This window comes from Trematomus bernacchii, unplaced genomic scaffold, assembly GCF_902827165.1.
Source record: "Trematomus bernacchii unplaced genomic scaffold, fTreBer1.1, whole genome shotgun sequence".
Classification (NCBI taxonomy): domain Eukaryota; kingdom Metazoa; phylum Chordata; class Actinopteri; order Perciformes; family Nototheniidae; genus Trematomus; species Trematomus bernacchii.
The window spans coordinates 9,397,542-9,415,079 of NW_022987477.1; the positions used below are offsets into that span (position 1 = coordinate 9,397,542).

Below are 17,538 nucleotides of genomic sequence, written 5' to 3' on the forward strand. Positions count from 1 at the left end.
TGGGCATTTTAACAGCGCCTATCGGCCAATATATGAACTGCAGTTTGTGGCACTTCCGTATTGGCGTCCCGGCTCTTCCCCAGAGTTTGCCGCTTGATGTACACACACACACACACACACACACACACACACACACACACACACACACACACACACACACACACACACACACACACACACACACACACACACACACACACACACACATATATATATTTTGTATCTTTTTCATACACTCACGGCCTGATTAAACATCTTCTGAGAATATATTTCCCACATCTGCATGATTGTATCACTCGAGAGGGAACTGATGTGCGCGCGAAGCCACCCACGGGGCGCGTGCATGGTTTAATCATAACAATAAAGAGGAAGAGCGAGAGAGGGAGAGATAGAGTTGATGAGTCCGTTGTGACTTATATATCCTACTCTGCTGCTGTCGGTAACGGTCCGGACCGGCTGCGCACACATCTACACACACTCCTCTCTCTATGTCACACACACTCATTCGCATACATACTACGAGGGGAACGGTTTGGCGCACTGGGAAGGCGGGAAGAAAAGAGGGGACGAGATACATGTCAGACCGTATCGAGCAGGGGAATGTAGCCTACCGGAGTCCGCTGCACACACGCCCGGACTGTCCCGCACTGAGGGCTGCGCCGCGTTAACGGGACACGACTCCGGGCTGAGCGACGGGCGGGAGGACCACACCGGGATAGTGTTATTAAGGTGTCACCTGGCTGCGGAGGGAGTGAGGCAGAAGGGCGGGAGGGTGCCCGGCTGACAGAGCTTTGTTTTGGGTTAACATCATCGCTTGGGCGCAACGGAGAGTCGGCGCAAAGTTTTCCTCGATGGCGCTGGTGATGGAACCGGTGAGCAAATGGAGCACGAGTCAGGTGGTGGACTGGATGAAAGGTAGGCTACAGAAAGAAACACTCGCTTGCCTTTAAGCAAATTATACATTCATTATCAAGCATAAACGACACACCTGTAAGAAGGACGTGTGTGTGTGTGTGTGTGTGTGTGTGTGTGTGTGTGTGTGCGTGTGCGTGTGTATGCGTGTGTACATGAATCATCCTGGCACCTGATGAGCAGTGATGTAATGTGTGAGTGACAGGAGGAAAACCGTCCAAACTTCACAAGAGCAGGGGTGCGAAAAGGATATTGGAAGGGGAGGTGGTCCACATTTAGGAAATAAGTAAAGATATTAAAAACGAATAGCTTATAATGGACAGATTATGAGACAGGGCCCCTGGATACAGCCTAATAAGGCCTCCTATCGCTCCTATAGGAACAAGTGTTTACCATAAAATATCTAAATATGGCGGTCTGCCATAGTCTAACTTGACCATGCCACAGTTTAATAATGAACCAAAATTATATTTGAGTTTCTAAACTTGGGCTCTGGCTGGCCCTTGGGTGGGTACATTTCCTCTGCGGCAATGTAGCACGACCGACTCTAATTTGGCTTTAAAGCCCATGAGCTTTAGAGTGGCCCTCGCTCAGACCTCACCGCTTTCCAGGGCCCTGGACTCACTGACCTGCCCTCTCTGTTTCCCTAAGGTGAGAGACGGGTTCCCAGTGCATTGAAAAATCGTAAAAATTGAAAGAAAGGGCTACCAAAATGATAAAATGTTATAAAACATCAAGGAAAATAATTAAATGTGGTGACAGTCAAACAATTGTCCCTTTAGGTCTGATGTTTTGCTTGTTCATATTTTTATTTATATGTTAGTACAACGCATAAGTTGTTGCCAATATATTTGTAACAAGTTTGTAACAACTCATTGAGGCTCTACATGCAGTGCCAATAACACACCGTCTTCCCCAAGGGACCTACCACAGTAAAAAACAAACTTTCAATCAGATTTATTATCCAACCTAATTTATTTTAAGTGAATAGCTCAGTTATAGTGATGCCAACACTTTTAGTACAAGCTCTACTAAAAAGTTATGTTAGGTTTGACATAAAAGGGACTATGTGAAGGTCATGCAGCAGTTTATAAAGAGGTCTGTCTATAGGCTTACTTATTTTGGCGGCAGACAATAGTGCCAACATTTAACAGGGCTCTTATCAGGACATCATCATCTCAACCACATCTCTATTTTAACACAACGCCAAGATGCATCACAGATCTTATCACAAAACCCAGCCTGATCAAAAGTCCCACACTCAACCTAAACTGAGAAAATGACTAACAATATGACTAATATTAGACATCATTAGGGATGGGTATCGTTAGGATTTTATCGATACCGATACCGATAATGCTTATCGATACCGTTATTTTTCGATACTCTTATCGATACTTTTCAATAATTTGGTGCTCAAAATTATAGACATGATTACAAGATGTGAAGATTAAAAAACAGTCATTTTATTGTAATTTATTTGTATTTATTATTGAATGTAACTTGTTCAATGTCATACCAAGCAGGTATGCGTGTGTTTGACAGTGTGTCTCTGGAAGGGGGGCGGCAGTTCATAAATCCATGTAAACATGACCATTATTCAGTTCAAACGAGACGCTGCGTGCGCACCTCCTAAACCGGAAGCTCCAGTCGGCCATTATAATCCGTTTATTGCGTTTATTATTTATAATTGTAATGATAGATTATCAGTAATCATTTTAAAGTTACACAGAGACATTGGATTAACCTTCAGCAGCGTTTTTATGCCCTTGAACACAACTTTTGATCACAAAACAGCAAAGGTAAGACATTATCATCATGGCTACGTAAAGTGAAGTTGTTTTCTTGCTCTTTCCTGGCTGCTAGTTCAGTGAGTTTTGGTCGTACAGTGATGAGACTTATACCGATGGAATCTGTGGAATCTCAGCTTTCATGTGATATGTCGTTTGTGCAGATAGCATGACGTAGAAAAGATCGCTTTTGCCAGTTCTAAAGTAGCCGTTAGCCCGTTTCGCTAAGTGCTGATTTAGACTCTTGGTGTTGGACTTCTGTTCCGTGTAGGTTAAAATGGTTAATATCGTCTTAGCTGAGTTTCTTCCCGTTTAGTGGGTATGCATCATGAATAGGTTGTTAAATGTTAAGAAGCCTTGAGACGCTTGTAAGATGTTGCGTCTGCCCCCGGGAGTCTCACAATAATAAGAGCGCTGTTAGGAGAGATGACGAGTGGCATTCACAGTGGCCAATCAGAGGGGTACTCAAACCGGATACGTCACACGGGATGAGGGTTCCCAACCAACCATAATTGTTTAAACTAAGGAAGTAGCGTAATTCATATACCGATAGCAGCACCGTTTGTCCAGCGGCTTAACGGTATACCGATACCGTCCAATCGGCTACCGGTACTGACTTAGTACCGGTTCTCTATATCCATCCCTAGACATCATTGTTATTCATCATGTCTGTTTATTGCATAAAACATAAATGCCTTTAAAATAGGATGCAAGCAACACTAGTTTCTTAACCTGAATTGATAATAGACTATAATCAATTTAAGTTTGCATTCTTATACCATTTTGTACAATAATTATAATGAATAAGTTCAAATAAACTAAAACTTACAGCTGATTAATAACGGTATCTAACTTGAGTTTTTATTATATCAAAAACCTGTTGAAATGCTACTGTTATTTTTACTGTCCCCAAAAAGCGCGTCGGCAGCCTCCAGGAATGCTTCTTTCACAACTTCGCCGTCTTTGAAAGACTTCATGTGTTTCGCAAGAACGTGACTGACATGATAAGATGCTATGGTAGCAGCCTTGCTCTTGTTGTTGGGCCTGGTGAAAATGGACTGCTGTGCATTTAGCTGTCCTTTCAGGTCCCTCACCTTTTGGGAGCGTAGGGCAGAATTAGGAGGGAATTCCGTCTCGTAGCGTTTGTGCACTGTTTTGAAATGCCGCTCCTAAATTACCCTTCTTCGATAAAGCCACGCTCGCATTGCAGATGAGACAGATGGACTTTGAATTGGAATAGATACAAAAATAATCATCCTCCCACTCGGAGTGAAAATTATATATTTTGGGCTTTTTTGCTTCTGCCATAATTGCGGTCTTGTGTGTGTGCGGACTGTCACTCCTGTTGACCAAGCGGCAAACTCTGGGGAAGAGCCGGGACGCCAATACGGAAGTGCCACAAACTGCAGTTCAGATATTGGCCGATAGGCGATGACTGCAGAAAGGAGCAATTTCCATAGACCCCCATGTTAAAATGCCCAATTTTACAGCAGAAAAAAACATGTTTCTACCCCTGGATGCAATACATATTATTATGGATATAGTTAGATTCCACCTTCATGATTATGAATCTGTGAGTGAATTGTTTTCTAACGCGACCCTTTTATTTATATTAGGTCTTAAAGTCTTTGCATAAATTAGGGCGTGGTCACTTTGATGGACAGGTACGTGCCTCACTGTCAGCTAACAGCAAATTGTCCACTCTACTAGGCTACAACGTTAGTTAGTTGTAGTTACTGTACTTGACCCTTTAGCCGTGTTCGTGGTGATTGTGCCTTTTAGGGAATATTGTTACAAATACCAGACAATTAAAATGTCGTGCTGTGCGCTTGAATGTACTAACAGAACTTCCAAGAAGTCTAAAATGATAATATTATACATGTTAACCCCGTTAGCAGGTGTTTGTGTGCTTGTTAGCTTAGCTTGTTATGTAGCTTATTAGCCAGCTAAGGACGTAACCCTTTATACATGTATATATATATATATATACAGTTTAGTTTATGATTCAGCCTTGGGTAAGACTTTCATAGTATATGGCTATGACGCCCATAATGCTAAACGGGAGCAAATGTTAAAAGGGGAACCAATTATCCCAGTGGTGGCTGCCGGAGCTAACGGAGCCGCAGGCGGCTAGCTCCAGCCGGCGTCCAGCTCCAGCCGGCGTCCCGGAGCCCCCTGCGGCTCCGTTAGTTCCGGGCGGTGGACTCCGGCGTTATAACTGGAGATCAAGGAATGCAGCGAAACGCGGACTTGGTTCGCCTGCAGCCCGCTGTAGTATTAGCTAAATAAATTATGTTGAACAAGGCTTATTAAGCTGAACATCGCCACAATTGTCTGATTTACATGGTGTTCTATTTCTCAGAGCCTCTTCGTTGGATGGGTTATCGGTTGGTCATATATGGCATGTGTTTATGTCTGACCTGTGTGTGTGTGTGTGTGTGTGTGTGTGTGTGTGTGTGTGTGTGTGTGTGTGTGTGTGTGTGTGTGTGTGTGTGTGTGTGTGTGTGTGTGTGTGTGTGTGTGTGTGTGTGTGTGTGTGGTGTTGGTGTATGTGTCTATGTGTGTGTGGGGGTGGATGGTGAGTTGTTGGTCTCAGACCGTCTGTGCAGAACAGCTGACAGACACACACACACCCGCTTTGAACAGAAGGCTCCACCCGGGTCCTACATTTGCGCTCGCACACACCCGCAACACCAAACACACGTGTCATGCTTCAGTATGGTATTTGGTTTATGCTGGGTCTCTTGGGTGTGTCTGTCGCGACAGAGGGGAACATGATATATGATATCTGTGTGTGTCTAAAAAAATGCACAGATCACAACTAGGGATGTCCCGATCCGATCACGTGATCGGGGATCGGAGCCGATCACGTGATTTTCACGTGATCGGGGATCGGGAGAAAAAAATCGGGGATCGGAATTTTTTTTTTTTTTTTTTTTTTTTTTTTTATAAAATATTTTTATACATTTTATTTAATGTTACAAAACAAAAATGACCATGTTCACGTCTTAAAGTCATCCTGAGGCCTTAGTTTTGGGTTAAAATTACACAACATCATGTATGTGTCTTTTGGGCTTGTTTTCATAGACCTGGTTGCTTATTTCTCTCAAATCTGGCAACAGAGTGGGCGCAGTGTCTAATAGTAGCAGTAAGCTAACAAGAGGCTACGTTCAGCTGGTGACTCGGGAGTCGGGACAGAGAAAATGTCAGGAGTTTGGAAGTATTATAAAATTGAAAGCGAAGGCAGTGTAACAGCCAGATGCAATGTTTGCAAGGCGGAGGTTCCGCGTGGTGGAAAGAACAGAGCTACGTTCAACATGACCAATCTAATACAAACACCACCAACAACAACACGACGAGTACACAGCGGCCACTCAGGTAACGGCACTGAAACAACCGACACTTTCAGAGACTTTTAAAAGGAAAGAGAAACTACCCCAGAACAGTGAAAAGGCCAAAAAAATAACAGCCAAGATAGCTGAATTCATCGCGTTGGATGACCAGCCGTTATCTGTTACCTTTTTTTTCCTCTTAATGCATTGCATAAAGATCGGATCGGGAAAAATCGGTATCGGCAGATTGTCAAAATCAAATGATCGGAATCGGATCGGGAGCAAAAAAAGGTGATCGGGACATCCCTAATCACAACTGCACCCAGGCATTTGGTAAAGGTCTGCACGTTTTTGATTATGCGTCAATGTTGCATTAGCAAATCTGAAGCCAAAACAAAAAGTGAATGGTACAGATCAAGAGTAATATACTATATTCTATATGAAATTACAAATGTTGATCCACATCCTGTTTTACATTTTTCACACAAAAACAATTGATTTCCTCACTTCCCTTGCACAAATGTATTCCCCGGGCATTATCAGGATTAGCTAAATTGCCCCTCATGGGACTTTTCCTCCGGTATGGCTTGTTGGCTCGAGGCTGTCTTGAAAAGTCCTGTGTTGAAGGTGGCATGACAGCACCCTTACCTTGCAGTTTCCTGGAGATGTGGACTTGTGCTTGCCACTCTCTCTCACTGCTGTTAGGGTTTTGGCTTCCTGGCGTGTCTCTGAACCAGGTGGTTTTCTCAGTGTGTCAGTGTTTACCTGAAGTTTTATTTGAGACTGCACTGTCACCCTGATACCGACCGCGTCAAATCTTACGTGTATTTTTCATGACAAAACATAGATTTGAGACCAGATACTCATTGGGGATTCCTTCTTATGAAAGATATTGCACTGTGTTTCACCCTTTGTCATAAAAGCGTAGTAATAAATAAGATAAAAGGTCTAGGAAAAGGCTCTATTGAACAGATGGACACCATGACTGAGTTTTGCTTATAGGAGAATCATGAACTGAGATGTTAACTGGTTCCAATGATACCTACAAGCCTTTAGCTGCTACTCTCAAGTACTTTTTTACCTCATTGTCTTCTTTGCATTATACCTTTGGAGTCATCTTTGCTGGGCGCCCACTTCGAGGGAGACTAGCCACAGTACTACATTTTCTCGAAAATGTGACTTAACTGGGAACTGATTAATAACAAAACTCTTGGAGATTAGTCGGAAACCAGCTTTATGTAAATCAACAGTTCTCAATTCTTTTTTGGTGAAGTCTAGGGGTTCACTTTTTCCACCTACACTGTGAATGTATGAATGATTTATTCCAAATGGACAAGAAAAAAAAAAACAATAACTGTTGTTTGGTGCTAAGCAAGTTGCATGTAGTGGATTTATGAAAACTTTATTTCAACCACATGTTGCATATGGACAGAGGGTTGAGAAAAAACAGCGTGACTATTTGGCTGGAGCCCCCAAACAATTAGCTTCAAGAGACAAAAACACAGTAGCAATTTAAAAAAGATTCAAACATTTCTTAAATACGCCCAAAATGTGAAGCTAAAGAGGCAAACCAGAAAAGTAAGCAGAGAAACACACAGTAAAAGAATGCATTTACAGTCACCAAAAGCCTGCCATTTTTTTCAATAGAGTAAATCGCTAGCTTTATTCCCCCCATGCAAAATCAACCACGATGACTGGGATTTAAACTTGCATAAACCTGCCATTAACTCACTTTTGACAGCCACTGGGATTCTTACATCTTGCATTTAAATTCCATGTACACAGTAAATGCTAGTCTTCCTTTGATTGTTTTCGGAGCCTAATGTGCTCTGAACAGATGACACAACCCTACAGGCCCAGATATTTTTGAGAACTCCCAAACATCCCAGAAGTTATAGCAAAATCTAGTTTTATTAGATGACTGTGTGTGTGTGTGTGTGTGTGTGTGTGTGTGTGTGTGTGTGTGTGTGTGTGTGTGTGTGTGTGTGTGTGTGTGTGTGAGAGAGAGAGAGAGGTGTGAGAGAGGGTGTTTGTGGGAGTTTGGCTCGCCTGCTGTTGTGAAAAGTGTGCCTTTGTGGGAGTTAAGTGTGTGAGTCAGCTATGAATCACACTTTTTCTGTACCAGTCAAAAATATGAACTCACATTCTGTACATACACAGATGTGAGTGCATGATTGTACATATTAGGCTCCATTTCACAACAAACACATACAGATATTTTATTGAACCTGTAATTCTAGAAAAACCTGGGTGGGTGCATTGTAGCATTTAGACAAAAAAGTGACTCTCAACAAGGGGAGGTCTTGTTCCCCAGGTGGTACTTCTCCAGTTGTCAAGGGTTACAGATAATTAAAAGAAGTAAAGTATGATTGGAGTTGTAGTGTTGAGCAGAGATGTCAAGAGGACCCACGCTTTGGTACCAAGTTATTACACAATTCTAAAAACGTCACAGTGGTTTCTGTAGTACTGAAGGTACAGTAGCTATTGGAAGCTTGAGACAGACAGCTTGAATAAATACAGTAGGAAAAACATGTTTTTATTTTTTTAGCGTGCATCAAATTGAATATCGTGATATCCCTCCCTAGTGTTGACACTGTAAAGAAAAAAACAGTTGGTCAGCAAGGAGAGAAGTTGAAGAGTAAGCTAAAAGTTAAAAGCAAACATGTCCTTAAAAAATAGCTACTTAATTGGTAAATAAAAGTTAGCTTAAAGGTAAATGGTTGAAATATTAAGTTGTAATGGATTAACAGTGGAAAAAGTTATCTGAAGGTGTTTTTGCAAAATCGGCCAACATTTATGGTAAGTTAATAAAATAATGTAGAAATATATTAACAGTTGAAACTTTTTTGTTAGCTTAAAGTAATTAATTAACAAAATATGTTTTTTTACAGTAAAGCATATATGGTAGAAATGGTTAGGTACGAAATAAAGGGTTAAAATAGCTCAACTTAATGAATAAAAAGCTTAAACTAAAATTAACGTATTGAATAGATAGTAAAATAGCTTAAATCAATACATACTGCAGTTGATGATGTGGTACTTGAGTTCTTATGAAAGGGCTCATTTGACAAAAAAGCTGTGAACAGTAACAAGGAAATCTTATACATAATTATGCTGTATGTATATATCAGCTGTGTAGCACTGTCAGTTTCTGTCTCACTCTGCGTGGGTGTGTACGTGCCCGCTGATGTCGCTCACAATTGGACTCATCAGTATTCAGGGCATTCACGCTCTCCCTCACTGCCAGTGATAAGCGATGCTGATTATCAGTGAACTTTTGCTACACAGTGTACATCCCCCCTTCTGCTTCCCTGCCTCGCTCTGCTCTCTCAGCTATAGTAACACTCTGCCTGTGAGAGCCAACATTGTTTTAATCATTTTCACGTCTTTTTTTCTGAACCCACTGCCATTAGCACTGATTAACACACACATGATGACAGGGAAAAAGTGCTCAGACACCAAAGTTGTTTGAAGGTATGAGCAGCAAGGTGTAGTTTTCAGAGTTGTATATTGTGTTATGGGTTATCTAATATAATGATCGTTGAATATAAGCTGCATTTTAATATTGTAGCTGATTAATTTTGAGCTAGATTTAATTATTTATCATACTGGTGGCCTCTTTGTGGGCAGGGAAAAAAACAACATGTTACCTTTTAAGTTGATATTGGAAACTCACTGTTAACGGGAGGCATCTTGTTAATGGGTTTTTAAGGTGCTACAGGCATATTTATAATCTTTATTTAGAGTCAGGCTAGCGCTAGCTGCTTACCCCTATATTCAGACTTTAAGCTTAGCTACACTAATTGCCTCCTGCCTTAAACACAGAGATAATATATATACAAATATTTTACTCTGAACAAGTGTGCAGTAGAAGTGTCAATGAACCTTAAGTGTACCTCAAGTGACCTTCACCCAGCATTAAAGCTATAGAAGCCACACAAATCTCATCTGATCTGTTTGATGTCTTTATTCTTATTATGGTCTTTCATGCTTGTCAGTGGGAGCTGTGAGCCGAGTTATCGCTCATCGACTTGAAGTGTTCGGGGGTCCAGATAGTGGAATCAATTTGTCTAGATTCCATAAAAAATGAGATAATGGTTGAAAGAAGAAGGCTTATATTCAAATCGGATTGCTAGTAGGCCATCAAATCTTTGTTTAATTTTTGAAAATATTATGGATTTTAGGTTCCAACTTGTTTTAAATTCAGATGTGGTGGCTGTGGAGGGGGAGGAAGCAATAGGAGGGTGCGGAAAGCGACAAATGCTGTTTGCTTGTCTCTGATGGAGAGATGGAATGTGTGTGTGTGTGTGTGTGTGTGTGTGTGTGTGTGTGTGTGTGTGTGTGTGTGTGTGTGTGTGTGAAATAGTTTGCATGCAATTTAGCAGTTGGCTTATGAGTATTCTTTCTCTTCCTCCTTTACGTCTTCTTTTTTCTCTCCTTTTTTCCACCGTACATTTCTTTCCACATCTTTGTAAGTGTTGTGATAATAGATGAGTTTATTATAAAGCAGGGACTTGAAGAGGGGGAAATCAATGCTCATCCCTCAGAGGTATGTGTGAGTTTGGAGTGGGTATGCCAGTTGGCTGTTTGTTAAGAGGTTAGAAGCTAGATACATTCATTGTTTTGGGAGCCAGGGGCTACAGTTCAGCCGCTCTGTCTTGCTCTGCTTTCCTTTGACTCAGCAAACCCGGTCAGGCCAAAAGAACACACACACATGCACACTAACAATTATCAAAGCACACACCCACCCACCCACTTACACACTCACACACTTGCAGATCTAAAGAGACTGTCCCACTCACAACACAGACATTACACAATCCAACAGAGAGTTAAGTCATTCCTGGATGACTGCCTGATTACCCAACTATTACTTCTTTATTCCACTTTTTGACTCTTGTTCCAGGTACAAACTTTGTGTTGAGAGCATTAACCTCTTTGGGGAGGGAGAGCCAAGAATGGATGAAACAATTGTTAGTATATTGGCTGTCCTGCAGTCCTTCAACCACTAGACTGCACTGGCCAGGGATGGAATCGCTGACCTTCTAATTAGCTTAAAGGTCCCCTATTATAATGTTTTTCATCAATATATTATAGGTCTCAGATACAAACATGTCTCTGAAGTGTTTGGCTTGAAATACCAAACAGATCATTGTAGCATCCCATAAACCCCCTCTGTTTCAGCCCTGTTTCTAAAGTGCTGATTCTCTGTCTGTTACTTTAGATGAAAATAAGGAGCCACCCCCCCAAGCCCCTCTGAGAGATGTTATGACCGGCCCGTAAAGACCACAACCGGTACTGAGCCAACATACACACTGAAGTGCTGTAACGCCAAAATCAAGGCTAGCGTTTCCTTTTCAATCACTGAATAGTTCAGCTGATTAGCATGTTACATGTGTTTTTTCTCTTTTTCTTTTTCTTTTTCGCCATGCCACGGAACCTGGAATGCCCCCCTACTTGGTAAAGAGGTTCACCAGCAAAATGCTCCCACTGAGGTATCCAGTTTCCCATCCGAATATTCTTCTGAAGCGAATACCCCCGAGCATGATTTCTCACCTCCCCACCAGGCAGAACACTCTCCATCAGACCTTTCTCCACGGCCAACTCCTTTTCCGTCTCCAACTCTAAGCGTAATCTGAGTAACTCCTTCTGTTGCTCGAAACTCAAAACAGCACTTTGACCCGCCATTTCTATTGTGCGCCCGGGGACAGGAGTATCAAACAAATTACTTTTTAACAAACAAGCCCTCAAATTCGCTTTCACCGACTCTTTCACTCTCTTATCGCCAACTTCAAAACCATAATACTGAGCTATGTTCATCAATTGATCCTTGGTGATCCAAGAATCCTTCAGAAGGTGCAGCCACAAACGCCCCCACAATATCCTCCATAAGTATGCAACAATAGCTATCTTTACAGAGGAAATGCAATTTCTTAGCCCACCTGTGCACACAGTAGGAATGAGTAGCCCCGCTAGCTGACTTCCTAACCACAAACTTACTAGGTAACTCCCCCCCTAGTTTTCATGAGGCGTAGCGGTGGGTATTTATGCACTTAAAGCCCGCTGGACCGAGAGAGGCGACCAGGTAACCGGCAACCCTCCTGAACCACGGAAGTGCTCCCGAGCAAGTTTAGGGAAAAGGGAAAGTGAAGCTCTAACCGCCGTACCCCAACACTATCAAGGCCCCCCCAGACGAAACCCAAAGGGGAAACGCCTCTTGAACCTACCAGGGGAAACACTCCTACAGGTATTGTATACACAGGCGGGACCACTACCTCCTATGTTTCAGCGAATATTTAAGAGAACAGATCACAGCTACCAGACAAAAACAAACCTCATCAATACACCCAAACCCGGGACCATACGCGTTCCAAAATAACGCCTAGGCACCCCTAGAGTGCATATCCAACACCATATAAGGCCACATACGTCACTGTCATCCGAGGGAATCCCCAACACGTGACGTAACAGTCATATGGGCGATACGTGCTCCCTTGCACCAGCTTCTCCCCCAAAATAAACTCAGGCTACCAATTAGCCACAAACACAGGCTAATTCAGGTACGGGCTAACGCCACAACAACCCAACTAACTCCCGGTTCATACTCACGATAGACGAACCCCCAGTTGTTATGACCGGCCCGTTGGCCACAACAGGAAAACAAAGAGAGATGTTCAAAGGTTCCAAAAACCACGGCACTTTATTGATTATCATTCCAGAGCAACACCAAGAACAGGAGAGGACGGACGAGGGGAAAGGATCAGAGCGAGAGTCCTTCTGCAGCCGGCTTGGAGAGAGTCAGGACCGCCTTGTGACTCCAGGCAGCTGGGCTTAAATAGCACCTCGGCTCCGGCCAGGTGTCCCTGATCACGCTGATTGGCCTCTTCAGCTCCACCCCATCGCAGGACCTGCAACACACCTGCACACAGGCTCTGGGGCCGTCACAGAGATATTTGAGATTCAGGTGATAAGGTGGGCGGCAGTGTTTCATTTTGAATTGAGCCATCCCTTAGATACTATCTCTTTACGTTAGTGAGTCGGATCATTTGGCTCGGCTCTCAAGCGCCAGCTGTTTCGGCTCCCAAACGGCTCTTCATGTTACCACAGTTTACCACGGAGCCTTAGTTTCGCCGCTGCGATGCTCCGGCGCTCGCAGTTTACGCGCCTGCTCCACTAGCACCCCCCCGCTCATTGCGTCCAAATCGCGCACGTTCCGTGTTGTCCTGTGGCAGGCACCGCCGATGTCGGGGAAACGATCTTCAATACTGCGAAAATAATCCCACCAGACTCCTTTGCCCCTCCAACAGAGGGATGTCCTTGTCCTTTTTCCTTTTCGTTATTTCAAGCGATAAAAACTCTCGATCTTCTCTCGAATTATTAATATTTTTGTCAAATGAAGGCAAGACACCTGGCGGAAACGCTGGTGGGCGGGTGTTACCTTGGTTGGTGATTGGCTAATGGTTACACAAGCCAAAAAATCGTTATCGGCTCATTTTCAGAAAGTAAATTTCAGAATGTCTTTACACAGAGGGGACACATGTTTATGTATAAAAGACATGATCAAATGGATTTTGGATAATAGGTGACCTTTAAGACTGCTCTACCCCACGGTCACAGCCTGACTCCAGTAACTCTCTTGTGTATTCCTCTGTAATCCCCTGTCTGTTTCTCTCTGATTGTCCGTTTTGTCGGGGTGGCACCTCTCACTCATATCTTGACACAGTGAATCTCCGCTTGCCCGCATGCCTGCTGTTTTGCTACGCTCACACATGCTGTCTCCATCAGGCTGCCTCTGCCTCACACAGCCTGATTTCTATCTATTCCCATTCCCTGCAACCTTACAATACACCAGAAGTCTGTGTCCTGCGTTTTGCTTTCCCCTGTTGATTGTAAGAGAGCCAAAACCGCCCATATCTACCCTTATGGTAGGGCTGCTCAATTAATCGTATTTTAATCGCAATTACGATTATGGCTTGCAACGATTACGAAAACAACGTAATCGAAATAAAACGATTATTTTTTTATTATTATTATTACTTATTTTTTTATCTTTTTAAATAAAACAATTTTTTCATTGGTTTTTCAGTTGAATAGTTCAGGGTAATCAACTGTTCAAAACATACTGTTCAAAATCTCCAATAAATTGATGTTTTCAAAGTAAATGGATAATCGTTTTTAATAATCGTGATATCAATTATTGACCCAAATAATCGAGATTATGATTTTTGCCATAATCGAGCAGCCCTACCTTATGGCATTTTGATATTGGGTCTCAAACCATATTTTCTGCCTCACACAACAAATATAAAGACAACAAGTGAATACATAAAATGCCCTAAGGTATCCATAAAAACAAACTGCATTTTAAACATTTACCTAATCCTATTGTGGGTTGAAACTGGAATCTACAAAACTGCAGACAAGCTGAAATGTTTCAAAAACATGACACAGCAGCTGTTTGTATTATCTTCGACACACCAGAATAAGCATCATAAAAATGTGTCTAGCATTTTTCAAGGTAAAACAAACAAACATCTGTCCTCCCTATAGGCTGACTTTGGAGAGGGTAACCACAGCTGAAAAGTAAGAAAGCTGAAATTTGTATCTGGATTGCAGCAATGAAAACTGATATTTGTTTCTGGAGTGCAGCCTAAAACACATCATTTAAAATATGATAGATTAGGTAAAGTCACAGGTCATACAGACTGACAACATTATGGAATGGAAATCGTATATGATTACAGGCAGTATAGCCGATATAAACACTTTCAACCACAATGTAGCAGTATAATGTTGTTTCAGAAGATGAGTCCATAAAATATATTTAAACACTCCATCGACCTTATTTGATCTTACTTGCTTGTCATCTCGTCCTCTTTAATATTTGCTGTCTCGAGATAGTGTGCTTTGGGCTAAACGGAGATGGTGTGGGTGTGATGGTGGCAGATTGGTAGTTGAATAAAATCACATGGCAATAAACTGCTTTTGTAGTTGGAATAAGACTAAACCCAAAAAAACCTTGAACAGGTGCAGAGGATTATTTTATTTTTTTAACTCATCCTATTACGTGATCTCCCCCCACAAAATTGTAGATGCTGTCTTTCTGAGCTCAGCAGCCTGTTCCAGGAGAGACAGCCTCTTCAAACGTGCATTGCATAAAATACATTCATGACAATTTGCTTTAATAACCATGGCAAATGTGACAAACCTCTCCTACAATTCTTTAATGTAACAAACTTTCTTGAATTTCTTGAAACAGATTAATTGTCTTTTAAGGTTGAAATATTTGGAAAGCATTTTAAGATTTACAGATTACTTTTTGGACAGAACAACCTGATAAATGTTTTTGCTGTGTATTTTGTATTTTTGTATTCTGTATTTTTCTGTGAACACAGTTTAATCAAAGAAAGATTTTCATCAACAACAAACATCACATTCTGGTATCAGTACCTTGGAGATGAGAAATATTAATTTATGAATTTTCACTGCGGTCGTGATCTCATTTTGTAGCAGATATGTGTGTATATATTGTGAGTAACTCTTATAATGTGTGCTCGCTCCAGGTCTGGACGACTGCTTGCAGCAATACGTTGGTGTGTTTGAGCGTGGAGGTGTGTGTGGGGAGAGGCTGCTGAGGATCAGCCATGCCGAACTGGAAGAGATGGGAGTTTCTCGCATCGGACACCAGGAGCTCATTCTGGAGGCCGTCGACCTGCTCTGTGCTCTGGTGAGTTTGTGTCTTTCTTCTGTATTTTCAATGCAATTCTGATCTCAACAACCATCCTCACTGATTCAGCTGATGGTAATGTATTCATGTTTTAAGTGAGTTCACAATGTTATACAGTAGATTGCACAAACTAAATCTTCACAATGCTGCTCCAAATCCATGAGTTGGCACAATAACTTTAAATATTCTACAAACTAAAGGATTATACATACAATTATGCAAGTGTTGTGTTTGCCAAAATAAGAGATTGAAAAAGATACAACTGAAATTCTGTATGTACAAAGAGCTGGAAGTACAGACATTTACATTAATTGAAAAGTGACCGTCTATGTTTCATGTTTCCTGTAGATATTGAATTGCTCTTTTTACTGCACTTTTAGTGTACAGTTTTACTATTATGCTGCTGTGTTTATTGTATTTTTGTAACTCTGGCCCAACAATTTCCTTCGGGATAAATAAAGTCTTATCTTATCTTATCTAATACGTACAAATAATACCACTCTGTGGAAATGCTCTGGTACAAGTAAAACATACCTAAATAGCAGTACAAAAGTAATAACATAAAAATGTAATTTAAGTAGCCAAAAGTGCAAGTACCAATCTTGCTTTTCAGAATCATTTATATATTATTGTATCATAATTATTGATAAACTTAAATACATTTATTTTATGGTGCAGCCGCTAAAGCAAATTGTAATCATTCATATACTGTTGGATAGCTTTTTTAATTGCTAAGCATTCTGCAAAAGATTCTCTAGAGCTAGATTTTCTATTGTCAAGATGAAGTTCAGACTTTTAGTTTTTACCTCAGTTTTTATCTTTTTTTTGTATGCTGGATTTTTATCCCAATGACTAAAACAATGATATGCCTACCCCAACTTTAACCTAGTACATCATAATTTCCTGGTTGATTATATTGTGTATTAATAATCTAGGTAGTAACTTATTTTATCAAATAAATATATTGTATTAGAAAGTAAAGTAATGTAAATAGTGGAGTATTAAGTATAAAGTAGCCGAAAATGGAAAGGTTGTAATTGTACTATCTTACATTACTTGAGTAAGATTAATTTATTTTAATCACTATTGTCCAACCCAAAAGTTAAGCAATAATAAGGTCTCGGTAGACTGGATTGGAAGGGAATTGTTGGAAGGGAATAATTGGCTAGTGAGAAACAAACATTTAAGAAAATATTAATAAACTAAACCCAACTGGACAACACGTGATAATAGGCTTCATTTATTTATTTTTAATTAAAATGTCAGCTTGGCTTCTACAAGTGAATCATATATGTGTTGATTGTTGTTAATCATATTTCTGGTTCGCTGAATTTGCTGAAACAAACTGTTGAGCTAAAGTTGAAAGATATGTTACAAAAAGTAGTTTATCAGTCCCACTGTGTCATCATTTAAAATTTAAGTTAGGAAATTGTTTATTGAGAATAACAATCAAGACATGAATGCCAAGTAACTGAGAGATATGGAGGTCTGGGTTACTAAAAGTAAAGGTTTGTGCCTCGTTCAAATGTTGGTTGGACAAGTAAACAATAGTTCAGTGGCATTACACCCAAATAAGCCAAAAGTGAGAGGTTAACAATGTATGTTAAATAATTGGATACAATTCCTGCAAGTGGATGACAACCTGAATAACTAACACATAGTTAATGTATTCTAAAATGACAACAGTCATCGTGCTGACCTTCTCTGTAACAACTGTGTAATATAAGTCATTATTATGCATCAGACTCCTTAAGAAAAGCTGGTAAACATGTTGACG

The 17,538-nt window shown here is 41.0% G+C and overlaps 1 protein-coding gene across 1 annotated transcript in view; it reads left to right on the plus strand.

Annotated features, from left to right (window-relative positions):
• The first annotated feature begins 313 nt into the window (after window positions 1-313).
• Window positions 314-17,538, plus strand: part of cnksr2a (connector enhancer of kinase suppressor of Ras 2a) — a 52,918-nt gene continuing 35,693 nt past the window's right edge. The window contains exons 1-2 of the mRNA XM_034147926.1: window positions 314-915; window positions 15,598-15,761. Coding sequence (XP_034003817.1) covers window positions 852-915; window positions 15,598-15,761 — 228 coding nt within the window. The 5' untranslated portion in view covers window positions 314-851. The remainder of the gene's footprint in view (window positions 916-15,597; window positions 15,762-17,538) is intronic.